General features: G+C 49.3%; 1 protein-coding gene across 2 annotated transcripts in view; it reads right to left on the bottom strand.

Moving 5' to 3' along the window:
* DKK3 (dickkopf WNT signaling pathway inhibitor 3) overlaps positions 1 to 3,068 on the bottom strand; it is a 47,892-nt gene extending 44,824 nt beyond the window's left edge. For both annotated transcript variants that reach the window (XM_061203023.1, XM_061203022.1), the window contains exons 1-2: positions 2,961 to 3,068; positions 2,114 to 2,360 (exon numbers count right to left, since the gene is read on the bottom strand). In XM_061203023.1, coding sequence (XP_061059006.1) covers positions 2,114 to 2,326 — 213 coding nt within the window. In that variant the 5' untranslated portion in view covers positions 2,327 to 2,360; positions 2,961 to 3,068. The remainder of the gene's footprint in view (positions 1 to 2,113; positions 2,361 to 2,960) is intronic.
* Between the last annotated feature and the right edge of the window lie 23,747 nt (positions 3,069 to 26,815).

Here is a 26,815-nt window from a genome sequence, read left to right on the forward strand (position 1 = left end):
TTTATTTTTTGTCTGTGCTGCGCAGCTCGCGGGACCTTAGTTCCTCGACCAGGGATAGAACCCGGGGCCACGGGCCCACGAACCACAGCAGTGAAAGCAACAAGTCCTAACCACCAGACTACCAGGGAAGTCCCTACTTAACCCATTTTAGACGACCAGAAAACTTGCTCTGCTTACATCCTCTCATTTAATTCTCCCCATTACCCCCAGGGGAAATGGACATTGCCTCCATTTCAGAGCCTGGATCCCATCGCTCATAAGTGGCAGAGCTGGGATGAGAGAAGGAAGGTTGGATCCCACTGACTGGGGTGGAGGTGCCAGCCCATGTCTCTCCTGGTGGCAAACTGCAGAAGTCAGGCAGAGCCATGTCTGGAGGAGGAAGGCTGGGGCCCAGGCAGAGGCAACGTGGCCAGCTCCCTCGGAGTGAGCACCAACACAACGTCCCGCTGGCCGCAAACTGCTCTCATCAGTGAAGAGACTGAAGGGGCCCTGCCGCTCCCTCATCGCCCCTCACCAGGGGCTGCCGGCAGAGGACCATGCTGCATGGGCAAGTTCACACTGAATGAAAACACGCAGGTGACCTGGTCAGGCTCAATGGGAATCCATGGGCAGGAGGGAAGCAAATGACCTGCTCTGGAACCAGAAGGATCGTGTGAGCTCAGTTCAATTTGAAGGTGCAGAGTGAAAAGACCCTGGGGCCTCTGATGCCCCGGCCCCTTTCATCGTTCCATGTCATGATTCTTTTGCTTTCTCAGGAAACAGGAAGTCCACAGGTTTTAGAATCTGGCCTGTCCAGTGGATGTTCAGGTACAGCTGCCCATGCAACCGCCTCCCAATCCAGTGTCCCCCTTCACCAGTGTCCAGGGTCCACCAGGTTGACTGCTGTGGGCAGAAAGGGGAACTAACCCAAACCACACAGGGGTGGGAGGAGAAAAGCCACCTCTCCTGGTAGACCAGAGCCAGCTTTGGAGGCTTTGTCCAAATGCAGTGCAGAGAAGCAGGGATGTGGAGGCACCTGACCTTCCAGCCTAGACATCTGGTCTCTCACTGACTCCTTCACCGTATGGCTGGCTTCTCTCCAAAGACAGGCTGCAGCAGAGGCAGGCCCAAGAGGGGCCATGCCCACCCACCCCAGGCAGCAGGGCCACCTGGCTGGGAGAGGTGGGCCAGATGCACCTCCTGTCCAGGGAACCCTGGCGATGCTTGCATGCCCACCATAGAGGATGCCATCCATAGTGTTTGGACCTGGGAGGCAATGGAAGGAAGAAGCCAAACAAAGTTTTCCCAAGGTATCTGGTATCTGATAACTAACAGCTGCTATATATTGCACATCTATTATACGCCAGGTGCTACACATATGGTGGATTTAATTCTCACGCGACACTGAGGTACAGGACGTTAAGGGATCTGCCCAATGCCACCTGCTAGCGAACGGCAGAAGAGGACCCTGAGCCCGGGACTGACTCCAAAGCGCTCTTGGGGTGGGGTGGGAGGTTGCCTTTCACACTGCTCCTCCTCTCACCCACCACCTCTGACAACTGACACTGCTGGGATTTAGGATTCCCAGTTTCCTTCTCTGCCCCACACGGCACTGGGGAAGCCCAGACAGGTTACCAGCAAAGCTCAGGGCTCTTTGTCCCCACATGGCACCCTAACTGTCTCTTGGGAAGATGGCACAACCTCAAAGCCCAGCAGACAAGCTGGGACTTGAGATGCCTGGAGCTTCCTCAGCAAAACCACAGCGCTGGAATACCAGGGGCCTTGCAAGCCTCCGCTGAGAACAGGATGAGGCCTACTGCACACCTGAAGATGATTGCAGGGTGATGGCCGGCAGCCTGCAGGCAGGTGGTGACCCCCGCTGCCCATGGGCAGGTCCAGCTGGAGTCTCTGGGTGGACAGACTCAGATCCAGAGCTTTTGGCAGGAAGGCAGAACGAGGTGGGAGTTGGGATCACCCCGCACTGCCTTCAGATAACTCGGAATCTGCTGCCGGCCCTGCCCAGCCCTTTAGCGGACCTGAGGACCCTGGCCAGCGCTCGCAGCACGGCTTCCCCAGCCCCCGCTGTCGCCAGCCTCGCGCTTCCCCGGAACTCGGGTCCTTCGGGGGCACCCACCTCCTCCACCGCGCTGCGCAGTTTGTGCTGCGTGTCTTCCATCAGTTCCTCGACCTCGCGGAACATCTCGTTGAGGGTGGCCTCCTCCTGCGGGTAGCTGAGAGCCGGGCCGGGCTCGAACGAAGCCGGGGTCACTGTCGGAGCTGGCGCGGGGGCCGTGGGGACCGCCGCCGCCAGCAGCAGGCACAGCAGGGTGCCCCCCAGCCATCGCATCTCGGCTCAGCGCCCTCCGCCGCCGCGCCGCCGCCTGCGCGTGCCAGAACGCTGTCAGAGGCGCGCGGACCACCCTCTGGCCCGCGCCGCCCGCCCAGCCGCCCCCGGCACTACGAGCCGGGCCCGCCCCCGGCGCCCCGCTTCCCCACACCCACCCCCAGATGGGAGGAGGCCGAGGCCCCTCCGGACGCAGCTACCCAGCACAGGGAAGACCCCCACCCGCTCCAGCCCCGCGCCCGAATCCCCTGCGTACCCCCTGGCGCATCCTCCGGCACAGGCTGCGCTCTGCCCCCGCCCCCAGTGATAGACCCCTCCCGCAAGCAACAGAACCCGGGCGCCCCCAAGCTTACAACCCTCTCCACTCACCGCTCTCCCCACCGGCCCCCCACCCCGGCTTGGTCCCGGGTTTGAGCCCTGTTCCCTCCTCGACCAGGTCAGAGCACAGCTCTGGTGCCGCGACCCTACTCCCACCCCAGCCCTACCCGAGCCCCCATCTTGGGTGGTCAGAGCACAGCTTATCACCGCCCCCCTCCCCATCCCCAGGGTCGGAACCAAGTCCAGCGCCCAGTTCCTCCCCCACCCAGGAGCTACCGAGATGAGCCACCTCCCTTCCCCGCCTCCGCCATTCACCCACCCCGACTGGACCGATCTGTGCTCCGGGCTGGACCTGCCAGGCCTCGCCAGGGGCTGCCTCGGGGCTGCGGAGCGGGAGCGGCGCGCTACGCGGGCCGCGGGTGCGGGGAGCTCGGCGGGGATGCTGCAGCGCTGCTACCCGGGCGAGCCCGCAGCGCTCGCCCCGCCCGCTCCGCCCCGCGGGAGGGGCCGCGGCCCAGCCCGCCGCCAATGGCCGGCCCGGGCGCCGGCGACCTCCCGCCCCAGGCTGGCCTCCTCTGCCGCCGGCGCCCGGCTCTACCGGAAGCTGTCGCCGTCTCTGCATCCCGTTGCCCCGCGGCATCCCAGTCCATTGTCATCTCTGGCCCAGATTCTTGCCACAGTTTACGGGAGGCGAGGGGAAGGTGTTCTTTCTGGGTCCCACCTTGCCCTTTCCAAGCCATCCTCTACCCAGCAGGCAAGATAAAATCCAAGCCCCTTAGCCTGGCATTCAAGGCCCATCACAAGCTGGCCTTAATCTGTCTGCCGTGGTTGTTTCAGTACTCCAGCCAAGAAAACCCACTCCTAGCTCCCGCAATAGGTCCCGAGAATGTCAGCAAGCTCCTTAAGGGCGGCATAGCAGAGTGGTTAAGACCAGGCACTGCAGCCAGACTGCCTGGTGTCAATCCCAGCTCTGCTATTTAGGAGTTTACCAATCTGGCCAAGTTAGCAGATTCGTCTGCTCTCCATTTAGCCCAAATGTAAAATGGAGGTTATAGTAGGACAGCTAAAAAACGTTGCTTGCCATCTGGTTCTACAAGAACGAAGGCACTAGCCACTGCAGTCGCAGACCTTCAACACCCCCTGAAAGGATTTCAGGGCAGAGATCAGGAATGAGGCACTCTGTGCTCTGGGGAAATTGGCAGAACAGGCCTTCAGATAGATCTTTTCAGGAGAAAGTTTTATGAACCCAAACTCTTGTATCATCCCATACTTAGAAAAGCACTAAAACCGTTTATTAACACATCTGTTCCTCATGACTCGCAGCAGCTTTCTATCGAGATGTGTGCTTGGTTGCATGTACCCCCTTTGCCAAAATCACAGATATACTGACCTTCCCCCTTACCTCTTTGGAACAGTTCCACAGAGCTTTCTGAGAGGCTGTCTCACGGGCTACAGTCCTCACTAAGTCCCCAAAGAAAACTGAAACTCACAGCTCTCGTGTTATCTGTTTTTAATTCAGTTGACAAGTAGTAAGGTACCTCGTAGGTAACAAGTATAATGCACGCAGGTAGGTGTGGGGCAGGCAACAAGTGGGGTATAAATGTCAGCTTTCATAGTGAGAGCAGAATTTTGTCTATTCACAGCAGTCTCCCTAGTACCTAGAACAGGGAGCACTCACATACTTTTTGAATAAACCTGTGTTTTATTTGTCAAAACTCCTCCTATTTTTTCCTGTTACTCTTTCTGTCTGGACAGCCCTCCCTCCTCCCCTTGGCCAGGCTAACTCCACCCCATCTTTCAAGACTCAGTGTCTCTCGTTACCTGTCCCTGCTCCATCCCATTTCTCCTCTAGGACTCCCCAGCACCATGTGCTTCCCCATGGCAGCCCTGACTTGCCACGGTCTCTCTAGTCACTGGCCCATTTCCCCCAGAGACCTCGAACTCCTAGGAGGCGGGGACTGACTTGCTCACCGTTGTCACCAGGGCCTCAGTTATAAGACACACTTGGTCCCTGAGGAATGGATGGGCTGGTCATTATATCGATTGCTAGTGATATATTAATATAGCAGTAACATTATGAGAACTCACAATGTGCCGGGAACAAGTATTAACTCATTTAATTCTCAAACAACCTCTGAGGTTGGTACTACTACTTTTATTCCCATCTCACAAATAAGGAAACTTTCCTAAGACCACATAGCTCTTAAGTGTTTGAACTGGGATTTGAACCCAGGAATCTGGCTCCAGGGCCTTCACCCTTCACTGCCAAACGCCTCTGCTATAAACCTGGCCAGGAAGTATGAGATGACTTGGGAGCATCTGATGAGCAATTTCTGCAGATGACCACTTGGAAAACATGTGTTTGGGGGAGGGAGTTCAGGACATGCCATCCCAAAATATGCCACTTTGGCATATTGATTATTTTGAACTGAAGGCACTTGAGAAACAGCAGATGTAGGAAGGGCTCTCTGACCTGCCCTTTTCTACCTACAAAAAGGCCATGAAATTTTTCATGAGAGAGGTGCCCTCCCTGTACCAGGAAGAGAACATCCTTATCACCATAGAGGAAGTCAATGCCAAAACGGATCTGTACAAACACACACTTACTAAAATAACCCTTATCTTAGTTTTTTCACCATACCACTCCCCGTCACTTCCCCACAATTCACTGTCCCTAGCCCAACCCCCTTTGCCTTGTCATTTCTTCACAAATCTATCATTTCTTTGTCTAAAAGGTATATAAGCTTTCTGCTCTGGGTCACCTCCTCAAGTCTTCATTTACCTGTGAAGTCTCCCATGTACATGTAAAATTTTAATAAAATGTGGATGCTTTTCTTCTGTTACTGTCTTATGTCAGTTTAATTCTTAGGCCCAGCCGGGGACTCTAAGAGGGTTGGGGAGACATTCTTCCTCCCCTACAGGGACCATGGCCTCTTTGTCATGTCCATCCAGCTGAGTCCACACCAGAGTGTCAGTCGGGAAGAAAGGATGTTGGGGGCCTTCTTGGCATCGGGCACTGTGCACACCCCAAATCTATAGTGAGTTGCCTGGAGACTCAGAGAAGTTATATCCTCTGCCCAGACAGCAAGTGAACGGTTGGTCTGGAACTAGACTCCATGTGTGACTGACTCTAAAACCAGTGCTCTTAGCTTTTCTTCTCATGACTGCCTTTCTTTGCAGATGTCTTCAAATTACTGTTTATCACCAAGATGTGGCTTCTAGCCATGTTCTCTTAAATTTCTGGGCCTCCAGGTTAAGCCCTCCTAAAAATCCAGGGAAAGCCCCCTGACCCCCCAGCATCCCCTGTTCTGCAGCCCTGGCTCAGCTATTCGTTAGCTTTCTGAGTGTGGCCGATTCTGTGCAAAGAGCCTGGAACTGAATCTCCAGATTCCCCACCAGGCACACACACTAGGAAGAAACTAGAGCAGAATGGAGGCCCCAGCCAGAGGGCACACTTTGGGGCCAAGAAAAGAGTTGCAGTGGTGCAGATTTACAGAGCAAACCATGGTCTTCCATTCCTCACCGTTGCTGGCTTAAGAGAAAGGGAATTTCCCTGAATAAGACTTGTCTTCTATCTTATATCTTTTGCCCTGCAGTCTGGAGTTCTTGACTTTCAGAATGAACTTTAAAAAAATAGAAAAATTTTAGCTGCTCCCAAGTGACAGGTGAAGGGCTATGTGTTTTCTCCTACGGGGTCTAAATTTTGTACTCTGAAAGGTAGGAATGTATCAATAGTGCCATTATTAAGTGAAACTAGCAAAAAAGAAAGAGATAAAAGGGAAAAGAGACAAGAAAGGTAAGAAAATCTACAGTCCTCAAATATAAGGGCTCCCCCTGCCCAGCTTCATACAATCCCATCACCACCTTGAGGCAGGAAAAGCACTGAGGCAGTTGCAGAGATGGGCCCCAGCCAGACCGCACATGTTCTGGGCTCCTAGAAGCTTAGGGACAGGAGTGGATGAGCCCTGTGCTTTTGGGGCCTTGAGACTTGCTTTTGGGGACTTGAGAAAGCGTAGCAGTCTGGATGGTCATTGTGAGCGGACTGGCCTAGGGGCACACAGAGCAGGCAGAGTTGTCGAAGGCTGTCCAGATCAATCATCTTTAGGGTAAGGAACTATCTAAAATGCCACAATTTCCATTATATCACTGGTCTAAGCTCTGTATCCATCAGGGACATTGTTTTTTTCTTTTAGGGTGTTTGGAAACACTTCTTGGAATTACTTAAAAATTCTAAGTCCTCACATTTTCTCTATTGGAGTCTCATTTCAGGGTTGAGGAAGTGGCAACAGAGAGGTTGTCACCTGCTGGAAATTACCCACAAAGTCAGCACCCACACAGCAATTTCAGGTCTAGCTGTCCACCCCACAGACGCTCATGGCCATGTGCTTGAAAACACTTTTTAGTGACTTCAGCAGAAGAATGGATGAACAGGTTTCTACAAACAATAGAATACAACAGTTAAAGGAATGGACCAATATTTCTAGGCAACAACGTGGATAAATTTCAAAAGACAAATGCGGCAATTTGCAAAATGAGGTGAACAGAATGCTATTTGTGCTTATTTTAAAAACACAAAACAACTATCTATTGTTTATGGATGCTACAAATATAGTTTAAAAAAAAATTACAGAAATAAGCAGGCTGCCTCTGAGGTAAAAGGTGGGGGAAGAGATGGAGAAGGTCTTCAGTCACATTGGTAACGTTTTATTTCTTTAAGAAAGAGAATGTAGCAGCGTGGAGGAGTTCTGAAGCAAAAGTGTCCAAAGATTCACATCAGTTTAATCGCTGCAGTTGATTAACTACACATGGGCATATGGGTGTGTCTGTTGTATTATTTTCTGTATATTTGAAATAGTTTGTGAATAAATTGAAACAAAAGAAAAAAGCAAAAGGCAAACCCCTCCCAATCCCTATCCTGCACCCCCCAAAAACCAAACCAAAACAAAACACCTCTAAGAGCCAAACAGACTTTTCTTAGATCTGTTCTTGGCGGAAATGCTCTCTTCCCCAAGGCCCAACAGTGGCCCCCATTGCTGTGAGGTGAGGGGGAGGAGTGGAGGGTCCACACCAGACCCAAATGGAGGGGCATTTCTCTTCATAAAATGCCTGTCTGTGTGCTCCAATGGTTGGGAGCTTTCCTCCTGGGATGGGTGGAAGGGTGGGGGAACTGGAGTCAGGTAAGGACCCTGGGAGGTGGGTGGGGCTTATCTATCAACCCCTCCCCCAACTCACCGCCATCACCAGGATAGGGAACAGTTTGCAAACAAGGAAACCTCAGACACCCACGACTTAGAGGCACTCAATCTGGATAGGTGACTATTGTGTACCAATTTTTTAAAGTTTAACCATTCAGAATAATTAATTAGACCAAGGAAGGATTGATTACACATTTCTCTTTTTTCTTTCCCTTCCATCTCAGATAGACTACACTGAACACAATTTGGAAACAAATGTGAAGAGTTGGCTCAGACATCATGTATCTGCATGGCTATTTAATATCTATTTAGTATTTAGTAGCTGTTTGCCCTGCTGGAATGCAGGCCCCGTGAGATTGCCCAGGATGCCTGGCCCTGCAACCGTCTCCTGTCCTGTCCTGCTGATGGTCTGCAGGGAGTTCACACTCAATAAGGAAATCCTGAATGAATGCGGGCCTGATAGGGGCTGGGCTCCCTGCCCACAGGAATCTACAGTGAACAAAGAAACAGAAGTAAGCAGGTAATGCCAGGACAGTATGACAGAGGAAAAGACAAGCTGATTCTTTTCAGAACGTCCATAGTGGGATAGGGCTGTTCATCGCTGGTCCAATCATCTCTGTGGGAGTGGGAGATCCTGTGGTGTCCTCATGGATGACCCACCTCTCTCACCCTTTTGATTGGACCAGGATGGACACCTGTCTGAAGCTTGACCCATCAGATTCTTTCCTGGATTTTGAGGTTGCAGACACCATTGTTCAGCTGCTTGAGGACAAAAGCCAACATAGAGAAAGTCAGAGAGAGAGAGAGATTGAGGGAGAGACACATTTAGAGAAATGAGATCCTATGAGCTTGAGAGAGAGGGTGATGGGAAGAGAGGGGCTGCCTCACCCCATGATGTCATTCTGGTTCTGGGTTTTAGTCTTTCATGAGTTTGAAAGCCAGCAGCTGCCCCATCTGCCCTTAGACTCTGTGAGATGTTTTGGGATTCTTCTCATATACTTCCCTTTTTGTTCCAGCTAGGTTTCACAACTTTCTGTGGCTGGCTACCAAGCTGCCTTAAATGTCTGGGGTGGGGCTGCCTATATTTTAACAAGGCAATCCTCATCAAGGAAGGTTTGCATTAGAGGAGACGCATGAATTAGAAATAGAGGGCCACCAGGCCCGACAGGACAGGGAAATGTCAGCCAGGGGCCTCCTCCCCTTTGTTAGCCGCTCTAACCCACAGTGCCAGCCACCAATTACACTGAGGCTTCCCAGCTCCTGCCTGGAAGTTGTCATTGTTCTGAAGAAATTGGTGCCAAGATTTTTCTGAATGGAAACTCCATCTGGCCTTGGAAAGAGTGTTCACATGGATTCAGATTTTCCATGAGTAACAGCCACTGAATATCCAAAACATACATTTAATTTGCCAGGTTTCTGTGGGTGGGTGAACAAAAGAGACCCAGAGGACCATATTCCTGGCCATCACCCTTGGAACGCAGCACCAGAGGGATGAGCCCCGAGCCTGGCTGTCTTACTTTGCTGTTTAGCAGGTGGATTCATGTGCTCTGTATATTCTTACATGTGTATCTGAAGTGGGTGATGACTAAGGAACAAGAGAATTTTGGTGGAGCCAGCACCAAAAGAGGAAGACAGAGGGATTGATCTTATTAGGCAACCATAGAGGAAGACTATCTAGAAATGTGTTTCTACCCAATTCTCTCCATTGCTTCAGGTCAAAATGGTGTGTTTATTTCTTCCCTGGAGCAATTTTCAATGCTGGCTCCATAATAGAATCAGCTGGGAAGCTTACTAAACAATACAGATGCCTGAGTACCCTTTAGAGATGCTGATTCAGACATATGAGAGAGGGCTCCTCAGGGTACATTCTAGAACCGTCCTTGCTAAGGATTCACTTTTCATCAAGCCTCACCCAAAAACTCTCCTCTCATGCCATCAGCTTCTCCCCTGACCTGGGCAATGGCCAGTAGCACTTGCTTCCCTCTGGATGTAGTTGGAAGCTGCTGGAGAGTGGAAAGAAGGCTGGACTTGGAGCTGGATAGTCCTGAGTTTGGGTTCTGGCTCTGATCCTAACTGCCATGACCTGAATATCCCCGGATTCTCTAGTTTATGGGCACATTAGTGCCCAAACCACAGGGCTCTTAGCCCACACCTGCTGTCACTAAGATAATCTGGGAAGCCCCCAAGAGATGTGTTTGTGCATCTGTGATTCAGTTCTGGTTTCCAGTTGCCTCCACTACCACCGTCTCCAAAATAGTTGTACCATCTTGAAGATAATGAGTCAAAACTTAATAGGTGAAGAGCTCAATGGCATAGCTGGGTGTTTCCAGTGGGCTGGCTGCTGTTGGGTTTTGCTACATTAATATCCTTGCTGGTCAGCAGTAAAAAGGAATGAACTACTTATACGCACAACACAAATGCATCTCGAATGCATTATACCAAATGAAAGAAGCCAGACTCAAAAGGCTATACACTGATTCCATTTATATGATATTCTAGAAGAAAGCAGAACCATAGGAACTACAAACAGATCGTTGGTTGCCAGAGGCTGGGATGCGGGGAGGCGTTGACTGTAAAGGGGCACAGGGACCTTTGGGGGATTCTATACCTTGATAATGGTGGTAGACACACAACGCCGTTATGCATTTGTCAAAACTGGTAGAACTGTCCACTAAAAGCTCTGAATTTAATGTATGCAAATTACACCTAAATTAAAAGAAAATGGGGGGGGCTTCCCTGGTGGCGCAGTGGTTAGAAATCCGCCTGCCAATGCAGGGGACACGGGTTCGTGCCCCGGTCCGGGAGGATCCCACATGCCGCGGAGCGGCTAGGCCCGTGAGCCACAACTACTGAGCCTGCGCGTCTGGAGCCTGTGCTCCGCAACGGGAGAGGCCGCGACAGTGAGAGGCCCGCGCACCGCGATGAAGAGTGGCCCCCGCTCGCCGCAACTGGAGAAAGCCCTCGCACAGAAACGAAGACCCAACACAGCCATAAATAAATTAATTAATTAATTAAAAAAAAAAAAAAAAAAAAAAAGAAAATGGGGGAAAAAAAGAGATAAAGTAACTTGCCCAAGGTCCGAGCCAGGGATTCAAGCAGGTGTGTGGAACTCCTGGATCTGGACTTTGAAGTGCTCTGCAGCATGTGCTCAGGCAACTTGCAGGGGAGGGGGCACCTCTCAGGAAACACTCTGTCCTTGGTCAGGAATATCAGACAAAGAAGCCTGCAGTCGGGGCATCATGATGTGGGGAAAGGAACTGTGTTCCAGTCATGGTTTTGCTACCTTCTAGATTTATAATCTTGGATGGTCTAATTTCTCTCTCTAAACTCTAATTTTCTCAGCTTTAAACTACTTTCTCTTTTGAAGGCATTGCTGTGTCATCGTAAAGGGCAGGGGCCCAGGAACAGCCCCAGTTCTGCGTTACTCTCCACAGGTGACTGGGACAAGTCTCTCCACATCTCTGAGCCCCACTTTCCTCATCTCTAAAAGGAGGACAGGAACTGCATCTACCTCATGGGACTGATGTTAGCCTGACAGGCACTCAGCAAAGCGCCTGGCACTTAGCAAGCATCAGTGAATGTGAGCTATTATGATATGATCACCAGCCAACAAAGCTCTTGCAAAGCGAGCAGGGAACAGAGCTTCCTTTGTGTGCACTCAGCTGGGGCTCTAGGGAAGGCTGGGTGAGGGGAGTGTCCATGGAAATTTTGCTCAGACCACGAAGGGTTATGGAGGGTCTTGTGCAGACAGCTCTTCTCTGTTTACGCAGGCAAACCTTTTGTCTGCCTCGGTGCACAGTGCCGCCAGCATGGCTGGGTCAGAAGTTCACATAATAAACACGATCTGTACCCAGAACACGCTCCCATCCACGTTTAGGTCCTGCAGCTGAGGCTCTTACATTTTAAACTCTTTTTTTTTTCTCCCTCACGGTCTGCACATCCCTTCCTGCAATATGACTTCCATCCAGCTCCCTGATGATATGTGAGCAAGAGTCAAATGAAGGGACTTGTCCAAAGTCCCACTGTTAGCAAGGGAAATTGGAGCAATTTGGATAGCTACTGCTAAAATTGTGTCTTCTCATTTTTATCCCTCTGTCGCTGTCACTCTCTCTGTGTTCCTTCTTGATCTAAAGCAGACACTTGGAATGGGTCTATTTGCTTAATATCTCTGCAAGACAATAGCTCCTTGCCAGTTTGATTGTGCTATTTTGGAAATTCACCGCGCTGGCCCTGAGGCTGACCAAGCCTGCCAGGCAGCACATGCTAGCACCCATCATCTTTTTGGCTGGTGTTCTTAAACTTTATCAAGCATCAGAATTGCCTGGGGTCAGGGGGAGTGGGTCTTAAACACAGACTCCTGGATGGGGCCCTGAACTCTGCATCTCTAACAATTTCCTGGGTGATCCTATTACTATCTGCCCAGGGACCAAACCTTTAGAATGTCTATTCATCACTGCTGAGGGAGATACTAAGCCTCACTTAGTATCAGAGAGATCAGAAGACGGTGGTAGCATTGCTGGTAGCACCCCAGCCCAAGTAAAAGAGAGAGCATGACTGGAGATAAAATCAAAAGGAAAATTGAAGTGTTTCCCAAGTTTTTTGTTCTACTTTCTGCCAGCAGCTATCACTAAACATTCCTGATGGGGTTCAAATTAAGAACCAGGAGAGGAGGAACTGGTGAAAGATCTGCTCAATAAAATGGACCATTGAAACCCAGAAATACAGAGGGACAAAGAAAGATGTTTATAGAACATAACTGATAGTCGAAGAGCCGAGCTGAAAAGAACAGTGCTGAGTGTCACAGCCAAGGTAAGGTGAGGTCAGAAACAGGGAGAAAATAAAAAGGGAGCAGATTAGAAACAGGTTTGGATATGGTACCTGCCACAGGTTAGGGCAAGCAATGCAGGCTCAAGTCTGTAAAGGGTACATGGGGGCTAGAGAGCAGCCTGCTTTTATGAGCTGATGGCTACATAAATCCTAGAATAGACAGCTGATGGTTTAAGGGACCAGATAGGACTGAACAATTCTCTTAAAACTTAAGTGTTAGATGAACAGAGACATTATGTTTTAAGAATCACATTTGGTAAAACTACAATGAGATACTGTTTTTACGTTTCAAAAGAATGAGGCAGCTCTATCTATTCTCATTCATTCATTCATCCATTTATTCAACAAATATTTGTTGGGTGCTTCCATGTGCTAGGCTCTGTTCTAGGAGCTGGGAATTGAGACGAATGAAGCAGCAAAGCATCTGTTTTTACAGAGTTTACATTCCAGAGAATAGAGAGAGACCTTCAAACCTACAGATACACACAACACACACACACACCACAGAGAGAGAGAGAGAGAGGGAGATAATAGTTTATATTTTAGGAGGTGATAAATGCTATGAAGAAAATAAAGCTGAGGACAGAGAAGAATGAGGAGAGTTGCTATTTTAGATGTGTTTTCGAGAGACCTCTGATAAGGTGACATTTGAGCAGACACAAAGATAGTGAAGGATGGTGACTACAGATTCAATGCAATCCCTATCAAACTACCAATGGCATTTTTCACAGAACTAGAGCAAAAAATTTCACAATTTGTATGGCAACACAAAAGACGCCAAATAGCCAAAGCAATCTTGAGAAAGAAAAACGGAGCTGGAGGAATCAGGCTCCCTGACTTCAGACTATACGACAAAGCTACAGTAGTCAAGACAGTATGGTACTAGCACAAAAACAGAAATATAGATCAATGGAACAGGATAGAAAGCCCAGAGATAAACCCATGCACATATGGTCACATTATCTTTGATAAAGGAGGAAAGAATATACAATGTATATTGAATGTGTATTGAAGAATATACACCTCTTCAATAAGTGGTGCTGGGAAAACCGGACAGCTACATGTAAAACAATGAAATTAGAATACTCCCTAACACTATACACAAAAATAAACTCAAAATGGATTAAAGACCTAAGTGTAAGGCCAGACACTATCAAACTCTTAGAGGAAAACATAGGCAGAACACTCTATGACATAAATCACAGCAAGATCCTTTTTGACCCACCTCCTAGAGAAATGGAAATAAAAACACAAATAAACAAATGGGACCTAATGAAACTTAAAAGCTTTTGCACAGCAAAGGAAACCATAAACAAGACAAAAAGACAACCCTCAGAATGGGAGAAAATATTTGCAAATGAAGCAACTGACAAAGGATTAATCTCCAAAATATACAAGCAGCTCATGCAGCTCAATATCAAAAAAACAAACAACCCAATCCAAAAATGGGCAGAAGACCTAAATAGACATTTCTCCAAAGTAGATATACAGATTGCCAACAAACACATGAAAGGATGTTCAACATCACTAATCATTAGAGAAATGCAAATCAAAACCACAGTGAGGTATCACCTCACACTGGTCAGAATGGCCATCATCAAAAACATCTACAAACAATAAATGCTGGAGAGGGTGTGGAGAAAAGGGAACCCTCTTGCACTTTTGGTGGGAATGTAAATTGATAGAGCCACTATGGAGAACAGTATGGAGGTTCCTTAAAAAACTAAAAATAGAACTACCATATGACCCAGCAATCCCCCTACTGGGCATATACCCTGAGAAAACCATAATTCAAAAACAGTCATGTACCGCAATGTTCATTGCAGCTCTATTTACAATAACCAGGACATGTAAGCAACCTAAGTGTCCATCGACAGATGAATGGATAAAGAAGATGTGGCACATATATACAATGGAATATTACTCAGTCATAAAATGAAACGAAATTGAGTTATTTGTAGTGAGGTGGATGGACCTAGAGTCTGTCATACAGAGTGAAGTAAGGCAGAAAGAGAAAAACAAATACTGTATGCTAACACATATATATGGAATCTTAAAAAAAAAAAAAAAAACGGTTCTGAAGAACCTAGGGGCAGAACAGGAATAAAGACGCAGACATAGAGAATGGACTTGAGGACAGGGGGAGGGGGAACGGTAAACTGAGACAAAGTGAAAGAGTAGCATGGACATATATACACTACCAAATGTAAAATAGATAGCTAGTGGGAAGCAGCCACATATCACAGGGAGATCAGCTCGGTGCTTTGTGACCAACTAGAGGGGTGGGATAGGGAGGGTGGGAGGGAGACGCAAGAGGGAGGGGATATTGGGATATATGTATATGTATAGCTGATTCACTTTGTTATACAGTAGCAACTAACACAACAACGTAAAGCAATTATACCTCAATAAAGATGTTTAAAAAAAAAAGGAATGAGGTACTGATGCGTACTGCAACATGGGTAAACCTTCAAAATATTATGCTAGGTGAAAGAAGCTAAACACCAAAGCTCACATATTGTATGATCCTACTTATACGAATATCCAGAATTGATAAATCCATCAGGACAGAATGTAGACCGTGGTCACCTGGGGCTGGAAGGGAGGTGAATGGGCAGAAACTGCTTGATGGGTAAGGGGTCTAACTTTGGAGTCATGGAAATTCTTTGGAACTAGAGAGAGGTTGTGGTTGCACAACATTGTGAATGTACTAAATGCCACAGAATTGTTCAGTTTAAAACGGTTGACCTATGTTTTGTGAATTTCACCTCAATAAATTATCAGGGGAAAAGAAGTACAGAATAGCATGATCTCCAAGATAAACTGCTAAGTCAAAAAAGTGTAAAACAGTGTTTGTATGTTCCTGTGTATCTAGCAGCATGGAATATACCCTCATTCACGTTTCTGTACCTGATGAAATTTACAAACTGTATGTGTAGTCTCTACGCAAAAAATTTAAAGTAAATAAACGAATTGTTTTTAAACACCGGTCTGACTTCAGAGTCAGACTGGGTTTGAAATCCCAGCTTTGACAGGCATCAGCTGTCAGCCTGTGTTACTATACTCTCAGCCCCAGGTTTCATATCTGTAATGTGGGTACAATAACTGTACCTACTGCCCTGGGGTTGTCAGGTACATTAATGAGATAGTGCAGGTTAAGGGCCCAGTGCTTGGGATACTGTGACACTGAATGAACGGTGGCAGTGGTTCCTACTCATAACACTCCTGACAGCAAATGTGTGGTGTTTTCCCACACCAACCACCAGTTCTGCAACACCCTGGACGCTGACTGGGTGTCTTACGGCTCAGTTCAATCCTGACGCTATTTGCCCATGGTTAGTGCAGACCCTCAGGTTAAAGGCTCAGTTCCATAAGACTGTCCCCACTTCTTTTTTTCTTTCTTTTTTTGCGGGATCTTAGTTCCCCCACAGGGGACTGAACCTGGGCCCATGGCAGTGAAAGTGCAGAGTCCTAACCACTGGACCGCCAGGGAATTCCCTGTCCCCACTTCTGATGCCAGTCACAAGTCCCAGGTCATCACCTGTACTTCTGACCAACTAGCTCTAAATTGGTGGTTCCCATGCCCCCCCTCCTTCAGGCTTGATAGTCTGCCAGAAGAGCTCACAGATCTCAGAAAAGAGCTTTCCTTGCTGTTACTGGTTTATTTTACAGGATACAACACAGGAACAGCCAAACGGAAGAGACATGGCAACGTATGTCAGAGGGGGTATGAAGCATCTTTGCCTTCTCTGGGCATGCCACCCTCCCAGCACCTTGAAGCTCTCCGAACCAACCCAGAAGCTCTCTGAACTTTGTCTTTTAAGGGTTTTAATGGAGGTTGCATTACGGCGTGATTGATTGACTCAACGGTCGTTGGTGATTAACTCAATCCAAGCTCCTCCCCTCCCCGAAGGTCAGGGGGTGGGGCTGAAAGTTCCAACCCTCTAATCAAGCCCTGGTCTTTCTGGTGACCAGCTCTTATCCTGAGGCTCTCTAGGGTCCCCTAGCCACCAGTCATCTCAGTAGCACACAAAACACACTCATCACTCCAGAGATTCTGAGAGTTTTTGGAGCTGTGTGTCAGGAACTGTCGGCAAAGACCAAATATATTTCTGCCATGGTATCGCAGGATATAAAGCAGATCCTTACAGAAGAAAGAAAACAAGAAAAACGTTATTTAAACCCTGCTCCCCAAATCTAAGCATGCTTTCTCACTTCTGCTAGGTGCACTGGTGGAAGAGCCCAGGAGATTTTTCACACTGTGAAGGGGAGGTCACGCATCAGAGACACTGCTGCGATGCACTCTGAAGCTGGATGCGGTAGCCACAGCTGGCATCCTGAGCCGCCAGGGCACACTGGAGTAATACCAAACCGTGGCCAGGTGGACATGAAGTTACTTTAAAAAGGAACTGAGAAAGCCAGCTGACACACCTCTAAAGTCAACTTGAGTTTATGGGGCGTGCCGTTCTTTGTTGCCCAGCCTGGCTGTACTCCTGAAGCCTGAGGTGGGGCACAGGACCAGCCTTGCGGTGCAGCGAGAAATTCCTGCAGCTGCGGCTGCTGAACACAGGCCCATCCTCTGCTTCCCACCCCCCAGTAGCCTGGGACCCAGCGTGAGATTCTTCCCCAGCCACCTGGACTTACTGCTGTGCTGCTAAATCAGTTTCCTGGGAGTCACCTGAAACACAGGTGTGCTTACTCAGCAGCTCACCGGAGGAGTGGAGAGGGTCAGAAAGGATGCACCAAATGCAGCCTTGGGTGACTCAGGTGGCTCCTGAGAGAGCAGGTCTGTAGCTCCTGCTTGGCCTCTGGTGTGTCAGGCTCTTACTTCAAGCACGAATGGTCATTCCCTCTTCAATTCCTGTTGCGAGGCTTGGCTTTTGGCTCTTGGTTTGAAACTTTTTTATAATCCTCACTGGACCACGAGCATCTTGGGGGCAGGCGCCTCATCTTATCATCATTTAGTCCATTGTGCAAGAGGACAAGGCTTCCCCACGGTCATCAGTGTCATTCCTGAGGGGCAAGAATTGGTTCTTGGGGGAGAAAAATATTCTTATGTTTATACATAAAGCACAAACGTACATACAGTATATAAACAGATATACAGTGTATCTGTGGTACTAAAATTTATGGGGGGAGACAGTTAGAAAACATTGCTAAAAAGGTTTGTAGGGGAGAGATTAAAAAAAAAAAGCCTGAGAAACCCTGGAGTAGATAAAGAAGTCAGAATCTCCATCTCTCAAGATGGAGATCTTAATTCCTTTTCCTTGTCCTGTTGTGAGGGTTAAATGAGATAACGGGAGATGCGGCACACAGCAGACACACAACAAATGTAAGATCTGTTCACTCCGGTGGCTGCCTGAGAGTGCCACTCTTCCAGAACCTGTTCTTTCCCAGTCTCTTTGGCTGCTCTATCAGCTGCCTATCTGTGCCCCTGCCCATAGGGTGCTGTAGGCACAGGTAAAGAAGCTTGTCATTTGGGTTTAGCAGGCCCCCGTAATTCACAGGTGAGGCAGGTCTACACCGAGCTAGGAAGTGCAGCCCTGGGTCCCCCTCCACCACTGGCCACAGTTCCTTTCCAGGGCCACCTCTCCCCTTGCTGGTTGGCAGTCCCTCCTCTGCGTCCAGCCCCACAGAAGGCAGGAGAAAAATCTCTGATGGGAGCACTCTCAAAAGGGGTCCTGTGATCAAAAAGACAGACAACAACAACTGATGGAGAGGATGGGGAGAGACTGTAACCCTCACACACTGCTGATGGGAATGTAACGTGGTGCAGGTGCTTTGGAAAAGTGTCTCAGTTCCTCAGGTGGTTCAACATAGTGTTAGCATATCGTCCTGCAATTCCACTCCTAGGTATAAAAATACCCAAGAGCAATGAAGACATGTGTCCCCACAAAAACGTGTACATGAATGTTCATGGTAGTATTACTCATAACAGGCCAAATGTAGAAACAACCCAAATGCCCATCAACTGATGAATGGATAAACAAAGTGTAGTATATCCATACAATGGAATGTTATTTGGCAATAAAAAGAAATGAAGTCTTGATAACATGTTACAACAGAGGTAAACATGATACTAAGTCGTTATTTATGTGCTTGTCTTGTCCCATCTATCTGAAGAGCTCCAGTGACTTGCCTTCCTCATCCCCGTTTCTCCGCTTACCCAGCACTTGCTCTGGGGCATGTCAGAGTTTAGAAAATTTTTACTAGATTAAATTGCTAATTATCACTTCCCCTGTTCCCACCTATACTGTGAGTCAGCACTTGTTCAAGATCACAGAGCTAACTCCCTTTAAATGTTCTCATTCTAAATCTAAGAAGTCCTGATATATTATACTATTAAGTATGCTCTCCGACTTGTCTATTTCATATGCCTCAGGACCTAATGCACAGCGATCCTTAGCAGGTGGGTAGAAGATATTAGCTGAATGGATAATGTAAACAATAAAAATGCTGCAGGAGTCCTGCACTGTTCGAAGCCTGCCTTTTCCCAGAGGGTTACTGTTCAGAGTGACAGGAGAGAAAGATAAACAAATCCTTGTGTTCCGTGAGCTTTCCTCCTCTCAAGACATCTGCGCAGGGTTTCTGTCTATGTGGATTTGGGAAGTGATATTAACATTTGCAGAATCTGACTTACTTGTCTCAGGAACCAAGTGGGTCTACTTATATGTCTATGTCATATTTATTTTTTCATTCAATGAATAGTTAGAGACTTACCAGCTATGATGCCTGGCTCTGAATATATAAAAATGAAGAAGTCAGGGTCCCATTCTTAAGGAACAGAGACTTGTTTCACTTTTTCTTTTCATCAGCTTGAGAACCAATACCTAACAGCTTCTTCCTTTATTTTTTTAATGTTTCCTACCAAGCCTAGAATAAACTCAGCTCTAACTATTTTGTAGAATTGTCGCAGGAGTCCTGAGGGCTTGTCTTTTACTTTATTTGTTTATTTTTTTATCTGACACGTGCTCATTCTGTGCTCAAGAGTAAGTCAGGTGGCCTCTCTGGGCGTCAGTCTGTTCTCAGATCCATTGGGTATACTCTTACCTTTCCCGACTCTCAGGGACAGTGTGAGGGCCGTGCAGAACCACGGATGCTGAAAGGGCTTGCAGTGAACAGAGCTGGATGGGCGTGTCGTGCATAACTGTCATTCTGCCCTGGGTCATCATCACAGTTTGAAGAGAATCTGGACAGAAGTCAGAGAAAAGAGAGACCGTTTTTATTTCTCAGTGGAAACACCTGCCTTTTGGGACATAGATTTAAAATGAAAACATTTAAAAGCGTGCATGATCTTAAACAAGTCATTTCTCCTTCCTGAGTCTCAGCTCCGTCATCTATGAAATAAGGCTGTGGGACTAGATTGACAGGTTTCAAACTATGCTCCAGAGAAATTCTCACTGGGAAGAGACTCTTCTATCTCCACATCTGCAACTGCAGAAATAATTTTTAAAAATTTTCCCCTCATTTTACATATTTGGCTTCAATGTAGGTTTTCTGTTCTTTTCTTTCTATTTTTTTTTTCAATAAAAAAATCCTGGAGCTAAAACAAAAAGGAAAATAAACCCTACTGCTAAATAATCTGTAACGAATATCCTCTGGCTCTGGCCATCCTGCTCACACACACATGGACCCATGTGCTACTGCTTAGCCTGTGTGCCTTCCTCTTGTATGTGTTAGGTGTGAAGGAGGGCCTCTGGGTACTGAATTCCTTTGTAGAGGAGAACTGGCGTTGATCTGCAGCCTGCACTGCACTCAGAGATGACCATTTTTCATAGCAGCATTCCTGAGTCGGAATAACCTTTGGCAGCTGAAGGCGGAGAAAGAAATTCAACAACAAGTCCAGGGAAAACCTCTTCTTCCCAATGCTGGAATATGTTTTAGTTGCAGGTGACGAGTTGCTGGGGAGTGGAGGGTTATGGGAACAGCGCCACCTTGTGGTCCTGTGGTCACTTTCCCGAGCAAGGCCAGGCTGGTCTCTGTTAAAGGATGGCTCCTGGAGGGATGGGCTCCTGGAGGGATGTACTCCTGGAACCTGGGATTCTGAATTTGCTGGGAAGGGGCTTTCTGAGACCACAGCCTGGGTCGCGCCAAGGTCGCTTCCAGGCAGCAGGCCCAGGTGCCTGACTCTGGAGCCCTTCTCTGGAAGGCACCATGCTGCTGAGGCCTGTGAAGGCTACGGGGTAGATGCGTGATTGCTGGGGGAAGTGTGCTGTTGCTGGTGTGACAGCGTCTGGATCTGGAAGACAAGGGCAAAGCCTGAGAGGCGATGGGACAATTTTCACAACTGACACGGCTGAGGCCAAGTTGGGAAGATGGTCCACCAGGAAGTACAGAGAGGGAGGGTAGGAGGTGGTATCCCCCTGTCCAGAAAGAAATTCAGGATTCATGCAAGGAAGAGAGGACTATATCCATCACCTTGACCTCACTCTGACCCCAACCCGGGACCCTGAATGAGCCCTCTTGCCCTGCCCCTCTCTCCCTGCTGGGAAGATAAAATGAGATGTAAGAGTTTAGCCCAGTGCCTGGCACATGGAAATTCCTCAAAGGTTCCCTTGTCTGTCCCTACCCTTGCCCACCCTTGGACTAGACCTCAGAGTGACAACAATGAACCCAGCACAGACAGTATGGGAACTCACAGCCTGGTGCAGCGCTGGCTGGTACAAATATAACAGGAGCCACAGGTACCAACCGCTTATTTATTTTAAATTTTCTTGTAGCCGCATTAAAACATGGAAAAAGAAACAGGTGAAATTACTTTTTAATTATATATTTTATTTAACCCCATATCTTGTCATGTCAACATGTAATTAAAATAAAAATCAGTAATGAGATATTTCACATCCTTTTTTTTTTTTCCTCCACTAAGTCTTAAAATTCTGTGTGCATTTCACACCTGCAGCATGCCTCTCTCTGCCTCTCAGTACTAAGAGGCTGCTGGGACCTTCAGGACCCACCCCTAAGGAGCTACTTCTCTGTCACTCGGTCACCAATGTGTCCTTTGGCCCAGGGCATGTCACTCCCTAATGTGGGGTTTGATGTCCTTTTCTATGAAATATGGGGCTGGACTGCTGACCTCTGACGTTCTCCCCTGAGGGAAGTGATGCCATCATAAAATGAGGCCTAGGCCTAACCCTAACCCTAGCCCTGCCCTGCCTCCCTCAGATAAGAGGCTCGGCTGTGTTTTCCAATGAGAGGGATGGCAGTCATTCGTGCCCGCTCACTGGTGGCCCTGTCTCCCCGTCCCAGCTTTCTGAGGATTGCCAGAGCCGTTCTGACTCCACCCAAAGACTCCAGCACTAAAGATGCTGCTGACTCTGTAGCTCCCAGAGAAGGACTCCCCAGGGCTCCTCTGGGGACTTCTTACCTCTTTCCCGGGCTCAGGAGTCTCTTGGGAAGAAATCTGCAGTGGACTCCTCAGACTTCTGGAGCTAGACAGAGCCCCAGGCTCCCCCCAGCACCCTGACAGAAGAACCCCTTTTGTGGAGGTCGTGGAGAAACTGTGTGAGGCTGAATTCTGAACAAGAGACCCCTCCCCTCTAAGCCTCTGAGCCTCGGCCAGGTGCCTGAACCTCCATGAGGGCCCGTTCCCCCAGCTCCCCGACTGAGGGAAGCCGTGACTCAGTGGGCTTAAGAAGCCCCACTCAGCATCTGCACATAACCGGGGCCAGGCTGCTCAGCTCACCCACAGTCCCCCTGGGCAGGGGACGTTTCCCAGAGCACAGCTGTCTCCACTCCTCCCTCCCCGTACTTTGGGACTCAGACTGGTTAAGCCAGAGGTGATGGAGACCATCGATCAACTCCTGTCTGATTAACTGCAGCCCAGAGAGGAGGACAGTGGCCAGGTCACAGGGCTGGTCAGCGGCAGAGTCTCCTGCCTCCCAGCCTGGGGCTCCCCCCTCACCTCCCCGCACCCCCCCCCCATCTCCAAACCATGCAGCCCATTGGCTGCCTTTTCTGGCTGCTTCAGATCTGTCAAGGGTAGGCTTGGATAAAACCACTCAAACTCAGAGGCCCCTGGGTGAGCTGGACCCTGCCGCCCCTCAGCCTCACCCCAGCTACTTCGGCTCCAGCCCACTTCCCTACACACAGTCTACGTTTTCTGGCCACCGCAAGCCACTTCACTTCCCCAGAGGGCCTCCCTCCTTCTCACCTCCAGGCCTGGCCCCCAGGCGGCTCCCTCTGCCACAAATTCATTCCCTTTCCCCTTTCTGTGTGCAGCCAACCCTTCTCATCCTCAGGGACAGGCCTAGACATCACACCCCGCAGTCACCCAGTTACAGCCACCTCCAAGATTGTGTCTGGTTTCTCCCGGTATATCCAGAGCCTGGTACAGTTTAATGAGGAAGGTGTGAACAAGGTCCTGGATTCTGTGATGTTCCCATCCCCCCTTCCTCAGTACTGATGGTCTCGCCCCCCCTTCCATCCCAAGGCGTTCTCTCCCCGCAGGAAGGGAGTTGACCTCGTTGCTGTGCCTCGGCCCGTGACCAGGTGGAGCCTGGGGGGTCTCTGATAGCCCCCCGTTGGTCAGCAGGGCCCTGTCCTCGTTTCCTCCTGGCGAGCTGGTACTCACTGGCACTCTGCAGGTTGCCCAGGAGGTGGCGCCAAAGGGCTGCCAGTAATAGCCCGACGGGAGCCTGGATCCCTGCCTCCAGGCACCTGGGCTCCCATCCACAGGGCCAGAGCCCACATTGGGTTCTGTTGCCGTGACCAGGGTCCTGCTCTCCGACGACCATGGGGCCACAGCCTCCTTGACCGTGAGGGTCAGGAAGTCTCCGTTCATCACTGCTGCCCTGTGCTCAGTGAGGCTGGGCTCTGAGTCACCCTTTGTACCACAGCTCTACCCAGGGCCTGGCACCGGCTGTGGGGAATGGAGGGACAGAGGCCATGCAAGGACTGACAAGGTCCCGTGCACATTCTACGCTGGGTTTCTCATCATCACAATGACTTCAGTGTCCTAGGCTTGGAGGCTGGAGCTGACAGGGAACTTCGCCATCATTAAGAGCCAGTGGGCCTGGAATGGGTTACGCGTTTACTGCGACATTGACCCTCAGGGGCATAACCTTGGGGGTGGCTGGGTGGGGCCAGGAGGGCAGGACTCCTTGAGCCAGTTGCCCCCAGTAACAAGCAGCCTCACTCGTTGTACAATTATTATTATTTTCTACATTTGCTCAGCATGAACATGGTTGGGAAGTAGTGATTTAGGGCTACACTGTCCAATATGGTAGTCACTAGCCACAGGTGACTATTTACATTTCAATGAATTAAAATTAAATAAAATTTAAAATCCGGTTCCTTAGTCACACTTGCCACATTTCAGATCCTCAGTAGCCACACGTGGCTAGTGGCTACCCTACCAGACAGCAATAGAAATGAACATTTCCATCACTGTAGAAAGTTCTACTGGACAGCACTAGTCTAGTGCTTGCTCTAGACTCTTTTCTGGATAGGATGTTCTTTAGAATCTCAGAAAGTTCTCCACTCTCTAGCACACTGTCTTCCACTGGTATAGTTGTTGCAACCAAGAGAAATGGAGTCAGAGAGACCTAGGACTAAATTCTGACTTTGCCACTTGCTGGTTCTGTGGCCTTGGAGGAGTCATGTAGCCTCCCTCAGCCTCTGTTTTGTCATCTGCGAGATGGGGATAATATTACCCAGCTCCCACGGTTATTGGGAGGATTAAATGAGGCAGAGCAGGTGAGTCACTGGACGCAGTGCCTGGCGTGCAGTTGTCTGGCCTGATCACCCCCCCTCCACCCTGACTTCATCTACTTGTATCCACTCACCCACAAGCCCTTATCACTGGTCTATACTGTGTCCAGACCTGTGTCAGTTTCCACAGCCTATTCACAGGGAACACAGGGCTTGATTCTAGAGGGAGATTGTAATCTAGGTGGGAGGGCAAGATAAGTGCCGTGAAGCAACCTGAAAACAATTCTTAGGCAATCCACAGGGCAGTGTGTCATCCAGTGTTACAGGGCTGGATGGGAAAGGCACTGCGGGAGGTTTATCTGAGAAGGCCTTGTAGGGGGAGGTGGGAGTCGAGCTGGTCTGGAAGGCGGGCTCAGGGTGTGGGCTGGCAGAGCCGATAGCAGAGAAGTGACAGGAGAAAGGCGTTGTGTCAGCAGAATGGCAGGAGCAAAGACAGGCTCAGAGGTGGGTCAGGGAGGGCCTGAGCTAACGCATAGCGAGGTAGCCCTGCCGGGGTTGTCCTGGAGAAACCAGGAGGGTTTGCTAAGACAATCACTCAGCTCTCAGAAGCCAGGCTGAGTTGCTTGGTTTTGATGAAGCTGGTGTTTCCCAGGCAGGTGGGGACTTGAGCTGAGAAATGGGCAGAATTTGGGGAAGATGGTGCTGAAAGCGCAGTAAGAGGGTCTGTGAGGGAGATCTTGAAGGCAGGGTGAGCGCAGCAAGGTGTGACACCAGAGGCCTTCCTGGGGCAGCACGAGGCACCATTTACCAAGAGCTGTTAACATGCTGTGACCTCAGATTGCTGGGTCCCAACATGGCCAGCAGAAACGGCACTCAGTAGCCCTGTACAAGAAGTCCACATCTAACTGGGAGTGACAGGGGTTGGACATCGAGAGGAAACAGGATGGAGGAAATGCATTTACAGCATAGCAGAATCTGAGCCCCAGCTCCTCACCCAGGTGAGAAAAAGAACAGGATGGGGGCTGAAGGTAGCAGTAAGGAGAGAGGAAAGTGTCTAGAGAGAGGCCTGGATGTCTGAGGAGTAAGGCTGGGAGCAAAAGCATCAGGCAGAAACATACAGACACACGCCCGTGCACATGTCTATATATGCACACACAAGTCCACATGTATAACCCCCCAATTTACATATGCATGCTAATCATACCCAAAGACCCTTAAGGAAACATGCCTACGCACATCGGTGCAAATACACGTGCGTGCACACGTACAGGCACCCATTGACACACATGTGTATATACACATGTTCTCCTCCATCCCGGCCTATCCTTCCAGGGCTGAGCTGGTGCTGTTGTTGGGTTTACAGCAACCAAGCCAGGAAGCATCTGTCCGGGGCAGTGAGTGTGTTTCTGATGGAGGCTTCTCTAGGCTTTGCTTGTAAACACTATTTGTTTTGGAAAGCCACTTCTCTATTTGCAAATGAAAAGTTGGGACATGCAGTACTGGATTTCCCTGATCTGACATTGACCTAGAAAAATGTGCTAGCAGGAACAGAAAGTGCCATGCCCCACTGTGCTGGCAGGCACAAGTGAGTTTCACTCTTCTTGGCTTTGATCACAAAGGTTAAGATGCAAGTGAGGGGGGCAGGGCCGCCTCCCTGCCCGAGTGGCTCTCTCGCTGCAGACCTGGGGGGAGTGGATGCAGTGATTGGGGGCTTCCCGCAGGCCTGTGTGCTCATGGCCTTGAAGAGCAGGCTGGCAGGGGGAATCAGAGCAGCTGGGGAGTGGGTGTCATAGGGGCCAGTGACAGGGGCCAGCATGCAGAGAGTGAGCAGCTCTGGCACATGCAAAACATGGATGGGTCCCAGTTATGGGGGTCCCCAGAGTTGTCATCAAGGAAACAGGCGACGCAACTTCAGCTCTGGGTGAGGTTTGAAATGGGTTCCTGTTGTTGGAGAAGGACAGGCTTCTAGGAGGCAGAGCTGCTAGGCCCATCTGCAGGTGAAGGTCATGGTCTGCTGCAGACCTGCGGGGGGTCTGGTTACTGGTTGCATAGAGTAGAAGCAGAACCTGAGAGGAACGTCCAAGGCAGGAGCCCTGCATCATGGTGGGAACATGAGCCCCCAGGGTCTCCTTGGGGGCACTGGCTCCTTGTCTGATTGGCATCTAAGTAGACCCAAGAAGCAAGATGCAATCCATTGCCTCAACCAAGCCACAGAATCCTTCTGAATCCCTCAGCTGGGCCGGTGACTTAATTCTGGGCCTGTTAAGACCAGGGTTCACATTCCGCCCATCTTCCTCATGGCCAATCATGAGGATGAAGTGACATCAGAAATGTCACGGGCCCAGCCAGGGCCAGCGATAAAATAAGTGCTTAATAAATTTGAGATCAAATCCCGGCTTCACCACTCACTAGCTGTGTAGCCTGGGACAGGCTATTCATCTGTGCCTTCATTTCCTCATCCGTAGAATGCAGACAATAATAAAATGCACCTCACAGCACT

Source organism: Eubalaena glacialis, chromosome 10 (assembly GCF_028564815.1).
Source record: "Eubalaena glacialis isolate mEubGla1 chromosome 10, mEubGla1.1.hap2.+ XY, whole genome shotgun sequence".
Taxonomy (NCBI): domain Eukaryota; kingdom Metazoa; phylum Chordata; class Mammalia; order Artiodactyla; family Balaenidae; genus Eubalaena; species Eubalaena glacialis.